Source organism: Hemitrygon akajei, chromosome 20 (genome assembly GCF_048418815.1).
Source record: "Hemitrygon akajei chromosome 20, sHemAka1.3, whole genome shotgun sequence".
NCBI lineage: Eukaryota > Metazoa > Chordata > Chondrichthyes > Myliobatiformes > Dasyatidae > Hemitrygon > Hemitrygon akajei.
The window spans coordinates 67177390-67201011 of record NC_133143.1 but is presented as its reverse complement, the minus strand read 5'-3'; the positions used below and the strand labels follow the sequence as shown (position 1 = coordinate 67201011).

The following is a 23622-nucleotide window of genomic DNA, read 5'->3' as shown; positions in this document are numbered from 1 at the left end:
AGGTCCTGAAGACTCTTTGTTAGGTCCTGATGAAGGATCTTGGCCTGAAACTGCAACTGTTTATTCCACTTCACAGATGCTGTCTGACCTGTTGAGTTTTTTTGTGTGTTGTTTAGTGTCATGGCCTATATTTTATTTTAAATCCTATCTTGTAGGCAAATTCTACATAGTTGGATTAATTAGGATACAAATTCCCAGTATTTGAAGTCAATAAACTGATCTTAAAAGGGGTGGTGTAGGGATGCCACAGATGTATTATAGAATTTAATAGTAATAATGTCTACTTCAGATGCTTACCATCAACAAGTGAAGGAATAGACCTTTCATTGTCAGAATTTGAGAAAAGGATCAACTCCTTGTTGATGAAGTCATTGTATGTCAGGTGCTTAGTTGTTGTTCCATATAAATATTGCTGTAAAATTAAATTTTAAATGTCACAATCACAAACAGAACAGAAGATTAAATATTAAATTCTGCAATGTAATGCTCCAGACCTCTGGCAATCCATGCAGCCTTCTCTGCCTTCTATCTTCCATGAAATTGGTCAGCCATTCTTTTCGATCATCTATTTTCTTTTTGCTGAAAGCCTGAAATATTTTTAATCAAAACATTAATTTAGCTTTTATACCACAGAGAGCAGTAATTTTTATTGACCAATCATTCATTAACTCACAATTATAATCAGTTTATAAACCAATTGAAAGTCTGATATTGAAATCATTTGGACTAAAAACAAACTAATTTTGGAATTTTTGTGCTTTTAATTCGCAAGTTAATTTTTTTTTCGTTTTATTTCGAGATACAGTACTTAAGAGGCCTTTCTAGCTCAACTAGTCACGCCGCCCAACAACCCACCTACTTAACACTAGCCTAATCATTCAATGAATACTACTGATATCATTATACAGATTTGATCTGATAGTATGTATTGAGATAGAACTAATTAATGAATACAACATTAATGCTGAATTTAACTTATAACTTCTCTGAAAAAAAATTACACAAATTTATTGAAAACTTAACAAGCTGAGATTTTCTATATTACATATAATACCAGGGTTATTGCAGCATCATCCTCTGGGCCAGTGTATCTAAACATTATGCGGTGTCTGTCCATATCAGCAAAGTATTCTTTTGCCTCTTTTGACGTGCTGGTGCCAAGACCTGCATGAAACATCACATATTCCAGTCATCTTATATGTGTATTTGATCAGATTGTTACTTAACATTAGCTCTAATGGGTACCTGCAACTGGCAGAATCAAACTCAATTCCAGTTTGAAAGTATATCTGCATAAAACTTGTTGGCAGCTGCACAAAAATACAAAATTGCTAAATTAAATCAGGTGTGCCCCCACCTCCTAGGTTTTTACTTTTGACTATCTTAAGTTAAATTTTTACATTACAAACCTTTGTAGTATTTTACTTTCCAAGATTTGTTGTTTTCTGCGTGTTTTTTCCACTCATCAAATTCAGGAATGCTGTAGAATGCCAATTCTTGTTTATTTTTGGTAGCCTTTATTTAAAAAAAAGTATTAAAAATCAGTGCTTCACATTTTTATTTTCATCTACAGCAATAGGATTGTAGATTGTTCTAAAGGTTCACTAGCCTTTACTATAGGAGTAATGAATTCCTCCAAGAAATGGTGTCTCAAAAGAGATGGCCAGTTGTGATGGAAGAAGTTAATCAGCAAGCCTTTGATGTGAGAGCCATCCTGATCCTGTAACATTTAAAGATATGCAAATTAATATTAACTGTTTTGATTAAGTCATTATGAGAAACTGCTAAGAGTTTTGGTTCTACAATGCAAATAAATCTTTCACTTTTTCAAATCAATCTTCATGGTCAGAGCAACTGCTTCTGTGATACTAATCCTTTTTTTCCCACCTGAAATTGATTTACCTCTATCTATATCAGTTTCTTGCATTGGTTTGTATCTGTGTGTTTTACTTTCCCCATGCTTATCCTGTATCAAAGGAATTCCATGATCCAACACTCTGTGTTGTAAGGGAACACTCACAAAGAACAACTTCTCAAAGTTCATTTGTGTTTATACATTTTCCTCCCTAATATCCCCATCTTAAGGCCTACTTGTAAGTGCTGAAATCTAAATGCTAGTCAAGAGTTGAGTTGATATATTTTGAAATTCTGACAGTAGAATTGCAATATATGCATATTGTTAAACCAAGGAAGAGAAATTAACATTACCCAGCATATTAATTTACCTCATACTTATCAAATCTATTTATAACCTGGATCCAAGCCTCCAATCACATCTACACCATCTCCAAAATATCTACGTATACCTCTGTAACACTGCCCATTTTTGTGCATCAGTCTTTCTATTGCTCAATTCCTCATGATTTTGTAACACCCATGTTCCACAAATGAGTTTCTCCTGTACTATATTACAGTATTATGCAAAAGTCTTATATACATGTAAAAAAATTCTGTCAAGTGAAGATGCTTTCAAAATAATTAAAGTTTTTAAATAAAAAAATTACTATAAAGAATAGTAAACAGCAAAAAACTAAATCAAATCAATATTATGATTTGCCTTTGCCTTTAAAACTGCAACAATTCTCTTGGGTACATTGCCATGCAGTTTTTTTTAAAGAAAATCGACAGCAGATTGTTCCAAGCATCTTGGAGAACTTGCCACAGTTCTTCTGCAGACTTTATCTGTCTTACTTGGTTCTGTCTATCCAGGTATTCCCAGACAGCCTCGATGATATTGAGATCAGGGCTCTGTGAAGGCCATACCACCTGTTGTAGAACTCCTTATTCTTCTTTTCACTGAATACCGCTTTTTATGACCTTGGCCGCATGTTTAGGGTCATTGTATTTCTGCAGAATGAAATTGGGATCGATCAGACACCTCCCTGATGGTACTGCGTGATGGTTGAGAATCTGTTTGTACTTCACAGCACTGAGGATTCCATTAATTCTGATCAGATCACCAACTCCATTTGCAGAAATGCAGTCCCAAACTTGCAGGTAACCTCCGCTGTGCTTCACTGTTGGCTGCAGACATTCATCCATGTAGTGCTCTCCAGCTCTTTGTAGACAAACCACCTCCTTTTTGAACCAATATTTTCAAATTTTGACTTATTCCAGAGCACTTGCTGCTGTTGTTCAGCACCCCAGTCCTTGTGTTTCTGTGCACAAGTAAGTCTCTTGGCTTTGCTTCCACTTCAGAGGAATAGCTTTTTGGCAGTAATTCTTCAACAAAGATTACCTCTGACAAGATTTCTTCCGACTGGAGGGGTATACTTGGGTTCCAGTAGTTTCTGTGAGTTCAGAGCCAATAGCAGTGCTAGATTTCCTTCAGTTTTAAAGAGATGTCAGTTTGAAGTATCTCTGATCTGCTAGACTCAGGTTCCGTGGCCGACCACTGCACTTCTGTTCCTCAAGCTTGCCCATGTCTTTATGCTTCTTCAGAACAGCTCAGGCAGCACATCTTGAAACTCCTGCCTGCTGTGAAATTTCTGGTTGGGAGAGACCTTGCTCATGTAGGATGGTCACCTTGTGTCTTGTTGCTACGCTCACTCTCGCCATGATACAAGAATTGATGATTTGAAGGTTAAACTGTCACATCTACCACACACTGACCTTTTAGTCTGGGTTGTCCTTTGCCCAGTTTGATTCCTTCTACACCAGTTTCTGTTTCAGTTAATCATTCTAGTTCATTCAACTCATAATGTCATTCATCATTAGCACCTATTTGGTATCTTTGTTTAATCATGCACTAGACTATAAACCTTAACTTAATATTTTACTTCCTTTAACAAAATACAAAAATTTCTCTATAACATTAATTTTTTTTGGAAAATTAATGTTTGGAAATCTAAAATTTGCACTTTTTCTACTGACATGCAAATGTAAAAGACCAAAAAAAAATCTAAAACAAAATTTATATTAAAAAAATTCTAGGGTGCCTAAGACTTTGACACAGTACCGTAGGTACAGGAGGTACCTAAAGTGACCACTAAGTGTAAAGCCCCGTTTCCTACATCCAATTTACACCAGTTAGAGTCTAGGACTCACCCATCAAGTCTCTGGCTTAACAAGATTCTCATTCATGCTTCAATTCCTGCATGAAATCATCAAATTACAACGCTAACATGAACTGTCCACTACTCCAGTTCAAGCTCTCATGCATTACTCTCCTTTTTGCCTCACAACTAGTGGTTGTTTCTATCTTCAGTTATCTTGACTGAGTTCTGGAATAACCCTTCTAAACAACCCATTTCTCTCTTAAGAACAAAATTCTTTTTGGCTTTTTGTCACTTTTTGTTTGATTATACTGAACACTTTAACTGAATATCGTATAATATTATACAGCATTGCATGAATGCAAGTTTTTGCTGATCATAAACAACATCCTCAAAATGCTAGAGGAACTGCAGGCCAGGCAGCATCCATGGAAATGAATAAACAGTCAATGTTTCAGGTCGAGACCCTTCTTCAGGACTGGAAGGGGAAAGATGCCAGAATAAAAATATGGGAGGAGGGGAAGGAGGACTAGCTGGAAGATGATAGGTGAAGCCAGGTGTGTTGGAAAGATAAAGGGCTGGAGAAGAAGGAATCTGATAGGAGAGGAGATTGAACGATAGGAGAAAGGGAAGGAGGGGACCCAGGGAGGTGCTAGGTAGGTGAGAAGAGGTAAGAGGCTGAAGTTGAGAATAGAAGAAGAGGGGAGGGTTGGGGAAAAATTTTAATACCAGAATGAGAAATCAATATTCATGCCATCAGATTGGAAGCTGCCCAGACAAAATATAAAGTGTTGCTCCTCTGCCCTGAGGGTGGCCTCATCATGGCACAAAAGACGGCCGTGGACCAACATGTTGGAACGGGAATAGGAATCAAAAAAACTGTTTGGCCACCGGGAAGTTCTGCTTTTGGCAACTGGAGCAGAGGTGCTCGACGAAGTGGCCCCCCAATTTATGACAGAGCTCATTAATGTAGAGGAGGCTGCATCAGGAGCACCAGATACAATAGAGGACCTCAGCAGATTCGCATGTGAATTGTTGCCTCACCTGAAAGAACTGTTTGGAGCCCTGATTGGAAAATACTAGACTGATACTTCAGTAGAGTCAGAAGACTCTGCATGTCTTTCTGCTGGTAGCCATATAAAAAAACGTAACTGGGGAGAAGAGCAGGGAAGTTCCTGTTCCATGGTCAGTATTTGTCTCCCAATTAACAAAAGAAATCATCTATTGTATTTATAGATATTTATATTCATGATGTTTTTTATTATTGTGTTATTTATCTTCTGTGCTGTATTGGATCATGTGTAACAATAATTTGACCCCCTTACACATGTGTACATGAAATGACATTAAACAATCTTGAATCTAATTTACACAGTACATGCAATTTTGCTGAGGGATAGACTATTATATTTCTTTCAGTGACTGCATTTAAATGAATACAAATTTCTTTGGGCTGACCTGCTTTGGTAAAGGGTCCCAAATGTTTGCCAGTTGATTTTAAGTTTGTGCCTTGCTCACAACTAAAACCAGGATTTTATTGATGTGAAACTGAAAATCGTAAAGTGGAGCGAGTAATTCAAGGAATTTGATAAAGGTAATATCTTTTTAAGGAAACTGAAATCTGAAACCTCCAAGAGGACCACAAACCTTGTTGTGTTTTGGAGCCTTGCATACCTCAATGATCCAGAGAACTATGTTGGCTGGAGTCAGGCTTTACCATTTGGCTCTTGCTAAGATCACCCATAACAAACAGGTCAACGGGTAGGGTCAGACTAAGAGTGGTCTGCCAATCTTCAGGTTTGGGGACTCAGTTCAGATCTAATCACCCTGACTGGTCGTTACAGAAACAGCAACGAATGAAGGATCCTTCTACATTTGTATGCGACAGTATTCCTGAGTCTCCACTCAGAACTTGCATGGCTGACAGCAGTGAAAACTAAGAGGAAGCTTTGAGCACAATGAAGGAAGCCCTGAACACTGCCAAGACCAAGACCAAAATTTGATAGACAGAGATGGAGAACTTTCATTTCTGCCCTAAACAGTAAGTGCATCTTGAAAGTAAAGAAAGCCCTTTTTAAAGAAACAGGGATGGGGGGCCAGTAGGGAGGGGGGGGGGGAGTGGGAATCGTGCTGAGTTTTATTGATGGTGTAAGTATCCTCTCATCTTGGAGGGAATATGAGAGTAAGTACAAGCCAGAACTAACTGAATCAGAAAAACTGAGTAACCAAAGGGTAAATAGAGCACTTGGTGTAAGTCATGGAATGGAAAGGAAGCAAAACTATATTATGCCAGCATTCTCAAAGCCAACAGCCAAGGGAACACTTCTCAATACAACTTACATTCCAATTAAAATATGCAATAGAAATAAAAAGAGCAAAACAGTTCTAAACAAACAGAAAATTAAACAGATAGAGGGAAATAGTAACACAAGTGAAGCCAGGACTAGGTAAGTGACTTTCTCTGACTTTCCATGAAACTAAAGAACTTTGATAGTACTCAATGTCAGCTTTTATGCTCACAGAGCAGAGTTCCTGCAGTATTTATTGAGAACACCATTATGTGCATCTCCTTTTAATTAAGATTCAGGGAAAGTGAAATGCTAACCTGATCAGTCATGATCATAATCTTGCCATAGCGAAGAGATTTCAGTGATTCTGCATCATCGTAACTTTTCTTGTACTGAAGACCTACTATCTTGATAATGTTGTTGATTTCTGCATTCTCCATTATCTGCACAACAAAGCAACATTAACATCTTTGTTTTTTTTCTGGAATTGCAATGTTCCACAACTCAATAATTCAACATTCTTTTAAATTGTTAAAATTCTCATGGATAACCACAGCAACTGAACTGAATTTAGCTACTATGAAGCAATTTGCAGAATGTGATCCTTTAAGGTATTCCACCAAAATAATCAGAACCACAGATTAAATTCAGATAGCAGGGTTTAAGGTATCCATGCAATATTTCATTACCAATTCTGTAAAATTGAAGTATATTATTGAAGGTAAAATGAATAAAAATTGCTGCTTTCTTTCATTTAATAATTTTACACATTAAAAGTACTGTAATACAGGAATAAACAAAACAAAATTATTCTGTTTATGAAGGATTATAAAATAAAAAAATAACAAAATAGGCTTATGATGCCTTGGGGATATAAAAATAAAAACATCAAGCTTAGACTTTTTTATTATCCGTCTAACAGCAGAAATATTTTTAAGATATATTATCTCTGAATATGTCTGACAACCTTGAGCGTTAGAACCGTATTAAAGAGCAAGCTTACAATTACTAGGAGATATGCAAGAATACTTAAAACAAATCAGAGAATTTCAATCTTATTTTCAATTGTAAGATGCAACTACTGAAATCAACAAACAAGTTCAAGAAATTTTATCGTTCCTTTTACTAAACGGTATTGCCTGACCGGGAGATCATTGAAGGTTATTTGACTTCTGACTTTAGAGTCTGGTGTAGATTAACAGAACGATTAGTTCAAATGTCGACATAAAAGACTGTAGAAATCTAGAGCAACAGTCTGCTGGAGGAAGTCAGTGGGGAAAGGGGTCAAGCAGCATCTGTGCAAGGAAAGAAATCTGTCAATGTTTTGGGCTGAAACCTTGCATTGGTCCTGTTAAATATTGTTTGTTAAATGATGATTAAAATGAATTTCTTACACTCTTTCAAATGAAGTTCCATTGAAAGGTCAGAAAATGCACAAGCTTCAAATAAGGTAGTAATCAAATGCAATTCAATTTTGTGTGTGACAATTATTCATGCTGCATTTCTCATACACAGAGAGAATAAAATAAATCATTTTCACAATAAATGTTCTGACCAAAGTCATTTCATTAATGTCTCTGTTTTCATGACTCATTCTAAAGTCTGTGATACAAAAAAGACAAACTTTAGTCATAAGGATATAAGAGAAAGTGGCATCCAGTTTAATCACACAAAAATTGCAAAATATTCAAGAAACAGCTTGAAGAATGATAAGGGGATTAATGATGTAAACTAAAAAATAAAATCTACTTCCACTACCTCCCCCTCCCATCCCTTCTTTGCCAAATGAGTTTGCCCAATGCTGTTAGATCTGTGAAATATAGAGTCCATCACATTAACAGATGGAGTTAATAAATGATGGTTTATTTACCGGCTCCATCTGAAAGCTTAGCAAGGCACCTGATTGCAGTAATAAATAATGAACCTCATTAACCTCAATAATTTACTTATGTGGAACTCTAACTGAAGACGTGGGAAATTAGGACGGAACCACGAGAGAGCTATATTACATGAAACAAAATAATCTGAGGTAAAAATTTGCTAATAAAATAACTTGCAAAATACAAGTGCACAAGTATTTTAGACACATGCTTTAATTAGAAAGGAGGTATCTTCTTGCCAGAATACTCATTGAGATTATGTCTCAAATGCTCTACTCACAATTGTTTTGCATTCAAGTGATTTCCAGCTGAGGACAAAAAGGTTTATCAAGTTAAAAGATACAATGCTATTTTACTTATTATCTCTGTTCAGTCATACCTGTTTATGTGAAGCTTCTCGAACATTGAGAATTTTACCCCTCAGTGGGAACACACCATATCTATCACGGCCAATGACACCTAGGCCTGACACAGCCAAGGATTTGGCTGAATCTCCTTCTGTCAGAATCAATGTACATTCTGAGGAATGCCTTCCACCTAATTTAGAAATATATACATATCCTTTAGCTCATACAGCTTATGTATTAAAGACAAATGTGAAACAGGTTATAGAAAATGTCTTGCAGTCAGATATTTAAACTCTCTCTGTTCAACCATAATAGTTCTCATTAAGTTTCACAAGTGACCATTTTATTTTAAACCACAGATATATGTGTCATCTGTTCTCGTACTACTGGAAGCAAAAGCATTTACTGTACCTGCATCATTGGCATCATCTAGTTTTGGAATGCCTTTAATTTTGCTGTGTTTTACTGAAGAACACTTCTTATTCAGTTGGGTCTGGGCTTTAAATTTTACCCAATTTAATATACTTTCAACGATGCCACAGTTGTTTGCCTGAAAGAACCAAAGAAATTTTCCTCTTAAAACAATGAGGGGGGAAAAAATCAATTCAAAAAATATCAATTTCATTTTAATAGTACTAAATGCAATGAAACTAAAGATCGTCTAAATCCTGAAAAATGTAAATTCTAACATCGGAAATAGGAGGTGTAAAATGGTTGGCTCCTTGACCTTAATCAATGACACCATTTTTTTTAAAGTTTAAAATCAGCCCATATCTGCACACAAACTGTTAACTCCAAGATATACATATTGATAAACACAAGATATTCTGCAGTTGCTGGAAATCCAGAGCAACACACACAAAATGCTAGAGGAACTCAGCAGGTCATGCAGCACCTATAGAGAGAAATAAACAATTTCGAGCCAAGACCCTTCATCAGGCCAGGATATATTGAACACTGAAATACTAACCCCCTTGAAGAACTTTTCAGAAAGAATGCATTTTGATCCAAAGCTCTTCGGCTGAAGAGTCATGTTTTCCTTTGTTTGTGAATCAAATGTTGGGTTTTCAATCAGGCAGTTGACAAAGACCCATAAATGATTTTTTACCTACGTGAAAGGAAAATATCTGAAATTATCTTCATATTAAAGAGTTACGCTATCATGTCAAGTTTTACTAGAATTCTACAAAACAAAACATACCTGAAAAGGTTTGACTGATACTCCAGCTTTGTTTTTCTTTTTCACAACTTCAATTAACTTACTAACAATCTGGTCGACCACATAATCTGCATGTCTACCACCCTTTGAAAATAACAACAAATTTAGAATACTTTTTGATTTAAAGGAAAAAAATGATAACTTTCGCAAAGCAATATGAGAGTACCTAATAACTAACAATGATGAGACAGCCTAGAGAGGAGTAAAGAGCTCAAGGCCTGATGCCAGGCAGATAATCTCTTGCTCAATGTCAACAAGGCAAAGGAGATGCTTATCAACTTCAAAATTTGCTCCACTCACATCTTCCTTCGTATTGGCAGCACAGCACTGGAAACTACAAACAGTTTCAAACCCCTCAGAGTAAATAATCGCAATCTCTTATGGTCACAGAACACATCCTACATAGTCAGGAAAGCTCACCAATGCCTCTACTTCCTGAGGAGGCTGAAAAGAGCTGGACTATGCACATCCATACTCACATCATTCTACAGATGTGCAATAGGGAGCATCCTAACAAGCTGCATCATTGCTTGGACAGATAGGCTCTACTACTGGTCGTCAAAACTGCCCAATGCATTGGAGGCACCAGCCTACCCACCATTATGGACAAATATACAAAAAAAAACGGAAAAAGACATCATGAAGGTTCCCACTCACCCTGCTCATGGCCTGTTTGTCCCACTCCCATCAGGGAGGAGTGTACATAACATCCAGGCCAGGACCACCAGACTCAAAAACAGTTACTTCAACCAAGCTGTAAGGCTGATCAACACCTCCACCCACTAACCCACCCACCCCTCCATGCCCCCGATCACCACTACTTTATTATTTACCTTATGAACAAACACTCCTGTGCCTAGTGTCACTTAATGGACATACAATCAATGTATATAAGCTAACCTTATGTATTTATATTTATTGAGTCCTTTTATTATTTTTTTAAATTTTTTTTGTGTTGTATTGGATCTGGAGTAACAATTATTTTGTTCTCCTTTACAATGGAAATGACATTAAACAATGCTGAATCTTGAAGCTTTTATAATACCAACCTTAGTGGTAGCAATGCTATTTACAAAACTGACTTGCTGGAAGCCTTTCTCACTCATGGTCAGGCACACCTCCCAGCGATCATTCACTACTTCATGAACCACCTTCAGAGCAACACCAGTTTCATCCAGTTTATCTTTTACATAAAGATCAACATAGCTCCGGAATCCATTTACCTAAAGAACCAAAACAAAAGTTAAACAAGGATCACATACCACATTCTGTCTCTTCAATTCCACTCCTTGATTTTCTCTCCTTTCACATTCTAATGGTTTCATTTCCTGTCCTCCACAGGTCTACTTTGTCACGTAGAACATAAACCTCAAAACTTCCTTGGAATTACATAGAACATAGAAACATAGAAAACCTACAGCATAATACAGGCCCTTCGGCCCACAAAGTTGTGCCGAACACGTCCCTACCTTAGAAATTACTAGGTTTACCTATAGCCCTCTATTTTACTCAGCTCCATGCATCTATCTAAAAGTCTCTTAAAAGACCCTACCATATCCGCCTCCACCACCATTGCTGGCAACCCATTCCATGCACTCACCACTCTCTAAGAGTAAAAAACTTACCCCTGAGATCAACTCTGTACCTACTCCTCAGCACCTTAAACCTGTGTCCTCTTGTGGCAACCATTTCAGCCTCGGGTAAAAGCCTCCGACTATCCACACCATCAATGCCTCTCATCATCTTATACACCTCTATCAGATCACCTCTCATTCTCCTTCGCTCCAACGAGAAAAGGCCGAGTTCACTCAACCTATTCTCATAAAGCATGCTCCCCAATCCAGGCAACATCCTTGTAAATCTCCTCTGCACCCCTTCTATGATTTCCACATCCTTCCTGTAGTGAGGCAACCAGAACTGGGCACAGTACTCCAAGTGGGGTCCGACCAGGGTCCTATATAGCTGCAACATTACCTCTCGGCTCCTAAATTCAATTCCACGATTGGAATTCTCAAAACTTGTCTTATTTCTGATTTCTCCTAGTTCTGATGAAAGGCTGCCAACCTGAAATATCTGTTCTTTTTCCTCGACAATACTGCTTGGTGAATATTTCCTGCATTTTCTGTTTTATCTATCAATATTTAACCAATAAAAGCTGCATTGTAATCTTGTACTCATCTTCAGCACCCTCTCCTTCATCCCTTTTATATCAGCTTCCAAATTTATTTTCCTTTTTTTTTTAAAAACGCTTTGGAGAACAATAACCCATTTCCCCTCTAAAAGAACAAGTCACTTACACAATACTTTGCAGTTCATAGGGACAAACATCAAAGCAACGAAGGTATATTTCTCTTAAAATTCAAACATTTCCATACAACACAACAAGCAAAGAGGAGATCATTTGATCCATCAAATCTGTGCCAGCTCATAGAGCAATCCCATTCATTCTTTCATTACCTTCTAAGCTATTCTCATCACATTCTACTCTTACCCCATTTCCTACCAATTCTAAAAAATACTTCTAAAAAATAGGGGCAATTCAAAATGACCAACTAACCTGCCAACACACAGACCTCTGGGACATAGGAACAAATAGGAACAGGGAAGAATATGCAAAGTGCACATACACTGCTGTAGAGTCAGGAATGAACTCAGCTCCACTGTACTGCCCCAAAAACTACCACAAAATTCTCTTCTGCTCATTTATCATTTCAGCCATGCAATACCTAGGCCAGGTACATTTCTAGATATTAAACAAAAGTTAAAAGCCAGTCAACAGTCCATCTGCAGAATCTATTATAATATACATTTCAAACATAATTATAATATACATTGAAAAATAGTTAAGCAGCTGCCAATAACCTTTTAACTTGAAACCAAGCACGAGAACAACTATTTATGGATAATCTCAGAACATCCTACAAATATTGTAATCTAAAGATGTGTTGTTAATAATTACTTACTGGCAACTTCTTTCCATTAAGCATGACTTTGACTCCTTTACACGACCCAGCTACATCATAAGCTCTTCGAGTCATTAGTGCCACAATATCTTTATCCAGTTTATCCATCTTGAATTTTGACAGATCAGGTTGGAATGTTATACACGTGTAATCATCTCCATCAAAATATTTAATCCTCGACTCGGATGATTTGTTCATATTATTTGTCCACGTCTGCATGAAGATATTTTGAAGTATTTTAAAATATTTTGTTTATATTTACAATATATGACACAAATTTAATGAGTTTCAGCTTTTGCCTTTAAGTTATCTAAAGAATCAGATATGGGGTAACAACTACTTCATTCTTCTTTACACTTGTGTACCGGAAATTACATTAAACAGTCTTGAACTTTGAATAAATGCAAAAAAAGTTATGTGATCTAGTATAAATAGGATAACAAATATAGATGATTATATACAAAAATAAAATATTATAAAAAGAACCACACATTTTAGTGGCAGATAAAAGCAAGGTTTTAGCTTGAAAATAATATTCTTCATGACATCTAAGAGAATTCTATCCTTCGGGCTTTAATGCAATAATACATGCAAGCTCTAAATCAACAATGACAAAAAAATTAAAAGGAGAAATGTTCTGGTTATGTTTTAAAGTATCAAAAAGAGCTAAAACAGGTAATGTGTGGGTAAAAATACTCTATTTATCGTGCCTTTTCTATGTTCCTATATTTAGCATAAAATCCCAAGATGTTTCAAAATTGCATCAGACATTTGGGTTCCATAAACTTACAAGGTAAGGCATAAGACCATAAGACATAGGAGCAAATTAGGCCATTTGGTCTATCAAGACATCTATTCCATCATGGCTGATTTATTTTCCCTCTCAATCCCATTCTCCTGCCTTCTCCTCAATCTTTTATGACCTGACTGGCCAAGAACCTATCAACCTCCACTTTAAATATACCCAATGACTTGGCCTTCACAGCCGTTTGTGGCAAAGAATTCCACAGATTCACCACCCTCTGCCTAAGGAAGTTAGATCATCAATACCTTCAAACTTAAACTTGGGTCAGCGTAACTGAGTTTCCACTTGTATATTCTGGAGTACTTAAGCAGAAGTGTGTGGGGGAAATTTAGGGACGTGAGTGTGGAGTTTGGTGTGGTGGGTGACAAGGTTTGAACAGCAAAGTGAACAAAAAGACAAATTCAAGTATTGCATACAAAAGTTAATTATTTTGGACATCATATTGAGTAAGGAACAATGAAATGTGCATTAGTCTGTTCACATTCCTATATAACATTGTGATCTCTCTGTCAATCACTGAGGGAAAAAAAAAGTTGAAGAAAACACTGCTGCTTTGATTTGCACAGATAACTACCAATCACTTGACATCAATACACAGAAATTTGCTCGTATTTTCAGAAGTAGTCATGGCTACCATTGCTCAACGAACAGACAGTCAAGCCATTTCACTTGTGCAGCTTAGTTTTAGGATAATGGGCAAAGAAATGGTAGATGGAATATAGTTCAAGTATGGTTATGAACTTTAGGAATAAAGGCATAGGAACGAATTCAGAAGTCAGGGATGCAAAGAGACTTGGGAGTCCTTGTGCAAGTTTCCCTAAAGGTTAATTTGCAAGTTGAGTCTGTGGTGAGGAAGGCAAATCCAAAGTTAACATTAATTTCAAGAAGACTAGAATGTAAAAGCAAGGAAGTAATGCTGAGGCTTAATAAGGCATTGGTCAGACCACATACGGAAGATTGTGAATAGCTTTAGGCTTTGTATCTGAGAAAAGATGTGCTGGTATTGTAGAGGGCCAGAGGAGGTTTATGAGAATGATCCTGGGAATTAAAGGATTAATGTACAAGGAGCATTTTATAGGCCTGGACTCTCTGGAGTTCAGAAGAATGGGGGGGGGGGGGGGGGGGGAGATATCATTTCAAACTATCAAATACTGAAAGGCCCAGATAGAGTGGATGTGGAGATGATGTTTCAATTAGTGGGGGAGTCTAGGACCAGAGGGCATAGCCTCAGAAAACAAGGACGTCCATTTAGAACAGAGACGAGGAGGAATTTCTTTCACGGAGTGGTGAATCTGTGAAATTCATTGCTACAGACAGCTGTGGAGGCCAGGTCATTGAGTATATTTAAAACAGAGGTTGACAGGTTCTTGATTAGTAAGCGTGTCACAAGTTACAGGGAGAAGGCAGGAGAATGGTTTTGAGATGGAGAATTGATCGGTATGGTCAAGAGGCAGAACGAACTAAATGGGTTGAATGGCCTGGTTCTGCTCCTGCAACTTACAATCTCAGTCAAAAATTTACACCTGCTCTAACGCAAAAAGAATATACGGAGGAGCAGGCAACTGGCAGTAAACTAACATGGAACAGTTGGAAGGATCATATAATGCATATTACATTGTATTCAAATATAAAATTAAGAGGAACACACGAAGTTACTAGAGTTAAAAGTAGGTTAGAAAATAATATAATCAATTCAGTGTGTGCTATAATGTACACGGAATACATGAACATATAACTATTCAGTTTCTTTTATTAAATTATTCTTATTATCTTTATAATTCTTCTTCTCATAACGTTTCTACAGGATGCAGCAACAGTACTGATGGCTGAAACTCACATGGAAGTCTATCAAACCCATCAATCACAGAAGAGAAGCCACATTCCTCGATTTCTAATGAATGAAAGGACCTAAAATTGCATCATACCTGCTTAAAACTGTTTTTGTATTCCTTGCAAGCAGTTTCTACCGTGAACTTGCTGCTAAATATGTTGCAGAGTTTAGCACCATAGCCATTTCTTCCACCTGCAAATTCCAAACAATCACGAAAGCTGTCAGCATCAATAGCTGAAAAATGTTTTGCACAATTGAATGAATGGTGAACTCTGATCTTACCCGTGACTTTCTTTTCATCATCATCATAGTTACTTGACGTTAAGAGCTGCCCAAAAATCAAAGCAGGTACATATACTTTTTCTACTTTGTGCTCCACTACTGGAATGCCTTTCCCATTATTCCAAATGCTAATAGTGTTGGAATCCCTTGAAAAAAACAAAAGCTATTTAAATGTGCATTTCTCTTCCAAGACCAATAACATTAGTGATTTATTCATTTTTAAAATATAAGCAAACTGAATACAGCAGTATTTCTTACAGTTTGTAACTTATTACAAATGCATTGTAAAACTTTTTGCAAATTCAGAGATCCAAGCTTTCAACCAGGAAATAGATCAATGAGCCGTATATGAAGAATGTGTTTTATAGCCTTTTTATAATGTTCACGATTAACAAAACAGCAAAAATTACTTTAATGTCAGGCTTGAGACATGGTTGGTGTCACTTTTCCCAGAATATTGGATATTAATTCATGAAACACCACCATACGCTATATACAATATCCAAATACAAGATTCACATGTAGAAGATTACATTTTTCAACAAAACCAGTGTATTTACAAGGAAGAAAGTACCAGGGTCTGGCTGAGCCAAAGGCAGAATCAGTGATTTTTTTTTGAACAATGAGACAACAGACTATTGGAATTTTACTGTATTTCTAATTATACATGCTTTGGACTGTTAGTACCATGTTTAGCATCTTGGCCCTGGCGGAATGCAATCTCATTTGACTGTATTCATGTATGATTGAATGACAATTAAACTTGAACTTGTAAAAAACCTGTATGGCTTTGCAACTGATACCACTGTTGCATACTGCCACTTAATGAGAGTGAAAATACTAAACAAATTTAAAATTCAAATATCATTGCACCTTGCAGTAAAGTAAGATTTTGATCCAACTATCTTCTATCTGTTCTTTAAAAGTTATGTAATTACCTCTTCAATTATCAAGCTAATACCCATTTGAAAATTACTACTGAATATGCTGCCACTATTTTTCAGTCAGTACATTAAAGAAAATAATAAATCATTTAATGAAAAATATTCCTTGTTTTAAGTGTCTTACATCGACTGTTTCAGTCTACCGCTCCATCTAATAGCTTAATTAATCCCTCTTTATGTCCTTGACGAATAGCCCTCTTCAAACATTGTGCAAAGACACAGAACATAGAGCATAGACCGGAAGGCACAGGAACAGGCCCTTCAGCTAACAATGTTGTGCCGACTAATTAAATTAGTAATCAAATGGCCAACTAAACTAATCTATTCTGCCTACTCAATGCCCATATCCTTCTGCTTTCCTCACATTCATTGAATCAGACCTTAAAATATCTTAAGCGAACAATTACAACTACACTTACATCTTTGTGTAATACCCATAACTTGTAATAATGTGATTCCACATTTAATGCAAAAAATATACCAAACAGTCACAGCCACTCATTCACAAATCTTCAAACTCTGCAAAATACAAAAGCTGCCTGATTGCAGCTTACCCTTTCAGCATATTCCATAACCTTTAGCTTGTGATTTGCACTCCTTGGCCAGCTCCACAACTACATGCTTTCTTCAAACCCCACAATGATGAATGAATTACCCCATTCCACATTTTTAAATTTAACTACATTATTGACACTCGCTGCATCTGGTTGTTATGTGATCTTTGCAACCATCTTTTCAATCTCTTGATTAATTTCCATCACTGTTTACTTGAGTGAGTACAGACACACACAATATTTAGAATTTTCTGTAAGTTTCATACAGGACTGCTTTTGGTTAATGGTGTGAGGGGGCAGAGTTTAAAACTAATTCCTCGGCCCCTATTTGAATCAATCTTTTACAACACCAACTACAATTAAGTCAAAGTCAAGAATAGACATATAGACACACAAGCAGTCAAGCTTACAAACAGCAAGAATAATTGCCAGATAAGACTATTCGTTTATGATTATTTGAATCAATCAAGATCAATTATTGAGTTTTAAAGGATATTACATCAATAGTGTTGACATCTCTGGTTATTGTAAAAAGACTGTCATTTTAAGAACAAGAAAACCAACAAAGCAGTTAAAAGTTATTTTATACAGCCATAAACTCCAGTAACTAATCAGTACATGTAATATGCAAAATACCGATGCAAAGACTTACACATCAATTGAAATTTTGATACAGGTCATATTCTTGTCCCTCTGCTTGTTATCAGCTGCATTAACTAAAACAGAACAAAGCCACATTTTATAAAGCCAAAATTATCTGCCGTGGGATAAAATAATAACTGCTTTGAAATGAAATTATGTGCTAAAACTGTGATGGATCACCATTTGCATTCACTGGAAGTAAAGCTGACCAAACAGCACACCAGGATTTCCATAGAAATTCCTTACAAGTCCTAAAATGATTTCACTTTAATTCAGGGGTTCCCAACATGGGCTTCACAGACCCCTTGCTGAATGGTATTGGTCCATGGCATAAATAAAGTTGGAAATCTCTGCTTTAGTTGGTAATTTATTGTTTGAGATTGGCGTTAAAGGCCAAATGCTGATTTATGAGGATGAATTTGAGACCTCTGTAGAATATAAATCTTCAGCATCTAGGTCACCATAACAAAATTTAACATGATACATGACGTAAATGACGTAACATGACGTAAATATCCATTTATAAAAATAACTATTTTTTTGTTTATTCTTTTATTGGGATCTAGCCATCATCTTGATTAGTCAGGGTGTCAAAGGTTACAGGGAGAAGTCAGGAGAATCGATAATGACTCAGTCATGATGGAATGGCAGAGCAGACTCGACAGGCCGGATGGCCTAATTCTGCTCCTATGTCTTACAGTCTTACCTTCAAGTCCAGCATTTACTGCCTTTGCCTCATCATTCTGAAAGTGATGACAGTGAGCATTTCTCAGATCACTGCAGAATTCTAGTGAACATTGGGAAACTATTTCAACTCAGCTTATTGAGGTAACAATAATCTCCACCACTATTTACTGTTTGCACTGCAGTGTGCTCACTTTAGTGTGGAACTTGGAGAGGAACCTACATATATTAGGGTCCCATGTACCTGCTACTTTTGTCCTCTTGGATGTTGAGGTCATGGATTTAGGTGTTGTAAGAGTAGCAAGGTGAGTAATTAGATAGGACACACTACAGCCAGTAGACATTGTGGAAGAGAAGCCATCAGTGGGCTGCTTTATCCTGGATGTTCACATGTCCCTCACACTTCAGATTAATACAGAAAACTGATATCAAACAACTGGGGTTTCCAAACTGCATATCAGTTTACCAAAATTTTTCTGTACTTGGTTTACCTTAAAGTAGCCAGGAGGTGGGAGAGAAACAAGAGCTTACCTAGAATCTCATCAAATATTTTGTACAACCCAGGAACAAAGGTAACATCCCTCAAGTTCATACCAACATCTTCATCATAAACCCACATTGGCTGAAAAGGAAGTGAATAAAAGTAAGTTCCTGAATTTACAACTTACTCTTTTCGGTTATCCTCTATAAAATGCTATCCTTTTTATAAATAAAGATAAAAATCAAGCATACATGAATTTAGAACCCTGAAATATGTCACAGAACATAGAACAGTACAGCATAGGATCCTTCAGTCCACAATGTCAAACTAATTAAATTAGTAATCAAATGGCCAACTAAAATAACCCCTCCTGCTACAGAACAACCAAATCCTTCCATTTCCAGTATATTTATGTGCCTGTTGTTTTGAACACTTCCATCGTATTTGCCTCTACCATCACACCAGGCATTGCGTCCCAGGCACCTATCACTCTCTTAGTCAAAGAACTTGCCCTACACATCTTTTTTGAAGTTGCCCTCTTCTCACGTTAAATGCATGCTCTCTGGCACTACACATTTCAACCCTAGGGGGAAAAAAACTGTGTATTCTAACTATGCTCTCATAATCTTATAAACCTCTATCAGATTTTCCTTGTCTTCACCACTCCAGAGAAAACAAACGAAGTTTGTTCAACCAAATGTTGTTATAGCAACATTTTCTAATCCAGGCAGCATCCTAGTAAACTTTTTCTGCACCCTCTCCACAAAGTCTCAATATTCTTCCTACAAGGGAATGACCTATTTGAATGCAATACTCCAGACAGGGCATAACTATAGTTTTAAAAAACTGTAATGTATATGCAATGGCCACTTTATTAGTACCTCCTTTACTTAAAGTGAACACTGAGTGTTTTGTTTCTGTAGCCCATATACTTCAAGGTTCAAGGTTCAGAGATGTTATTCTTCACCCCACTGTTGTAACACAGTTATTTGAGTTACTATTGCCTTCCGATCAGATTAAACCATTCTCCTCTAGCCTCTCTCATTAACAAGAGGTTTTCATCACAGAGCTGCGGCTCACTGGATGCTTTTGCTTCTCGCATCATTCTCTGTAAACTTGAGAGACGTGCGAGAAAATCCCAGGAGGTCAGCAGATTCTGAGATACTCAAACCACCCCATCCAGCACCAACAATCATTCCACAATCAAAGTCACTTAGATCACATTCTTCTCCACTCTGATGTCTGGTCTGAACAACAGCTGAATCTCCTGACCCTGCGTGCATGCTTTTATGCACTCAGTTGCTGCCACATGATTAGCTAATTAGATATTTGCATTAATAAGGTGTATAGGTGTACCTAATAACGTGGCCACTGAATGTGAACTCCCAGCTCTTGAACTCAGTCCCTCTGCTAATTCAGCAACCATATGAACCTTCTTTACCACCCAATCAACCTGTGAAACCATTTTCAGGATGCAATGGACTTGGATCACAATATCCCTCCACACATTGACGCTGTTAAGTCTTGCCATTAATAGTGTATTGTTCTTTTACATTTGATCTCCTAAAGTTCAAGACTTTACATTTGGCCGGGTCAAACTCCATCTGCCAATTTTTTACCCATATCTGCAACTGGCCTATATCCCAATGTATCATTGCAAATCTTCTATGCTATCCATAACACCACCAAACTTCATATAATCTGCATACTTACTGAAGCACTTAACTATATTTTCATTCAGGTCATTTACAGGTATATTTCTATATTTTTTTTCCACAAACAGCAGCGGTCTTAGTACAGATCCCTGCAAAACACCACCAATCACAGAACCACACCCCCACCCCACCCAGCCATAACCACTATTATGTCCCATAAACCACTATTACCCTCTGTGTTCTATTGGCAAGTCAATTTTGATTTCAAACAGCCAATTCACCATGGACACCATGGAGCTCATGCACCCTAGTTTTCTGTACCAGTCTCCCATGAGAGGTGTTACCAGACATCTTTGTAAAATCCATATAGACAACATCTACAGCTCTAACTTCATCAATCACCTTTATCACCTTTTCAAAAAAAAAACTCAATCAAGTTAGTAAGGCATAACTAGTCCCACACAAAGCCAAGCCTACTGTCCCTAGTTAGGCCATGGTTTTCCAAATGCTCATAAATCCTGTTTCTGATCAAACAGACTATATTACATGTGCTTCCATGCTGATTTAGAAGGGGAAATCCATTTTTTTTGCTCAAAACTTTTCCATTCTTTATTCTTTTTAGGATTTCTACTAAAAATATAAACAACTCACAAAAAAGTATGCTCAAATAGGAACAATTATGCAATGCTATTATAACAGAGACAATGCCAAGAAAATGGTTAGTAATGTTGATTGGGCATCTCCTCCATCTAATACAAAAGGCTCTATGTATTCAATTTTGATAAAATGTTAACACCCCTACTTTTGGATTACTGTACCAAAGGACTAAGTAATATATAGATTGAGCCAACATGTATAAAGAATCAATGCAGAATGTAATGTCACCTTAATGCGGTGATACTAAACATGTTCACAAATCCTTGCTACATATCGTGTAATCTGGAACCACAAAACACTGAAGATTGAATGCTTAGTAACTGAAGTTCCAAGGCAGATCCACAACCAACTGAAGTTCTAAGTTCAAGTAAATTTGGGCATTCAACCAGTATGCAAAAGACAACAAACTATGCAGATACAAAAACAAAGAAATAATAATAATAATAATAAATAAATAAACCATAAATATCAAGAATGTGAGATGAAGAGTATTGAAAGTGAGTCCAGAGGTTGTGGGAACATTTCAATGATGGACACACAATGTTAAGTGAAATTATCCCATTTAAGAGCCTGATGGTTGAGGGGTAATAACTGTTCCTGAACCTGATGCTGAGAGTCCTGAGGCTGCTGTAGCTTCTTCCTGATGGCAGCAGCGAGAAAACAGCATGACCTGGGTAGTGGTGGTCCCTGATGATGGATGATGAGCCATATCCACTGCTCTTTGTATGATTTTCTATTCAAAGGCATTGGTGTTTCTATTCCAGGCTGTGATGCAACCAATCAATATACTCTTCACCTCGCATCTATAGATGTTTGTCAAAGTTTTAGGTGTCATGCTGAATCTCCACAACTTCCTGATGACGTGCCGAGTCCAGGACAGATCCTCTGAAATGATAACACCAAGGAATTTAAAGTTGCTGACCTTCTCTACCTCTGATCCTCCAATGCAGGCAGGCTCATGGACCTCTATTTTCCTCCTCCTGAAGTCAACAATCAGCTCTTTGGTGTTGCTAACAATGAGTAAGAATTTGTTGCTGTGGCACCACTCAACCAAATTTCCAATTTCCCTCCTATATGCCAATTCATCACCACCTTTGATTCAGCCTACAAAAGTGGAGTCAACAGCAAACTTGAATATAACATTGGAACTGTGCTTAGCCACACAATCGTAAGTGTAAGGCGAGCACAGCGGAAGGCTAAGCACACAGCTTTGTGGTGCACCTCCGCTGATGGAAATTGTGGAGGAGATGTTGTTACCAATCCAAACTGAATGGGGTCTGCAAATGATGAAATCAAGGATCCAAATGCAGAAGGAAGCATTGAGGCCAAAGTCTTGAATGTTATTAATTAGCTCTGAGAGGATGATGGTACTGAATGCGAAACTGTAGTTGATAAAGAGCAACCTGATGTATGCATCTTTGTTTTCCAGATGATCTAGGGTTAAGTGAAGAGCCAATGAGATTGCACCTGCTGAAAATCTGTTGCTTTGGTAGGCAACTTGGAGCTGATACAAGTCGCTTTTCAGGCAGGAGTTAACACATTTCACCATCAACATATAACCATCGAGGCAGGTTACCATGATCTTCTTAGACACTAGTGAAGTCAGCTTGAAGAAGGTGGGTACTTTAGACTGCTGAAGCAAGAAGTTAAAGATCTCAGTGAACACTCCAGCCACTTGATGAGCACAGGTTTTTAAGCACTTGACCAGGTGCCTCGTCTGGGCAGGATGCTTTTTGTGGGTTCACCCTCCTCAAGGCTGCTAGTACGTTGGTTGGCCTCAAGAGACTGAAATCACAGGATCATCAGGGGCTGGGGGAATTCATGATAGTTCCACCATGTTTTGGAGAATGTATTGAGCTTGCCTATAAGCGAAGCCCTGTTGTCACCTATGTTGCTTGAGTTTACTTTATAAGAGGTGATAGCATTCAAGCCTACATGATGCCAACTGCAAGCACAATAGCTCCTCTCCATATCCAAAATGCTAGAAAATGTAAGTGGAAAAAAAGAAATCTAATAGGAGAGGAGAGTGAATCATAGAAGAAAGGGAAGAAGGGTACCAGTGGTAGACAGGTAAGGAGAGAAGGCAAGAGGCCGGCGTGGAAAAGGAGAAATGGGAAAAGGAGGAAAATTACCGGAAAATAGAAATACTATCACTTCCAATTTATAGCATTCAATTCTCAGAATACAGTTTCATATACGTTAAAGGAAATCAAATGTAGATCAATCCACAATGGCATCTTTAAATTCCTAGTTGTCAATTATTTCAGCTACTATTCCACACTGAGCTGTTGACCTGTCTTTGGTATCTTGCATTGTTCCAATGAAGCCTAATGCAATTTCAGGGAATCATATGACAGGGAGGCATATGACAGCCTCTCGGACTTAATAATGAACT

The 23622-nt window shown here is 37.3% G+C and overlaps 1 protein-coding gene across 4 annotated transcripts in view; it reads right to left on the bottom strand.

The window, feature by feature from the left end:
* top2b (DNA topoisomerase II beta) overlaps positions 1-23622 on the bottom strand; it is an 85826-nt gene that overhangs the window by 38131 nt on the left and 24073 nt on the right. For all 4 annotated transcript variants that reach the window (XM_073024540.1, XM_073024539.1, XM_073024538.1 and 1 more), the window contains 16 exons: positions 18966-19056; positions 17761-17824; positions 15611-15756; positions 15423-15520; positions 12693-12905; positions 10779-10952; positions 9712-9813; positions 9481-9618; positions 8922-9060; positions 8543-8700; positions 6601-6726; positions 1610-1720; positions 1410-1515; positions 1055-1164; positions 495-587; positions 298-412 (listed from right to left, as the gene is read on the bottom strand). In XM_073024540.1, the coding sequence (XP_072880641.1) occupies positions 298-412; positions 495-587; positions 1055-1164; positions 1410-1515; positions 1610-1720; positions 6601-6726; positions 8543-8700; positions 8922-9060; positions 9481-9618; positions 9712-9813; positions 10779-10952; positions 12693-12905; positions 15423-15520; positions 15611-15756; positions 17761-17824; positions 18966-19056 (1984 nt within the window). The remainder of the gene's footprint in view (positions 1-297; positions 413-494; positions 588-1054; positions 1165-1409; positions 1516-1609; positions 1721-6600; positions 6727-8542; positions 8701-8921; positions 9061-9480; positions 9619-9711; positions 9814-10778; positions 10953-12692; positions 12906-15422; positions 15521-15610; positions 15757-17760; positions 17825-18965; positions 19057-23622) is intronic.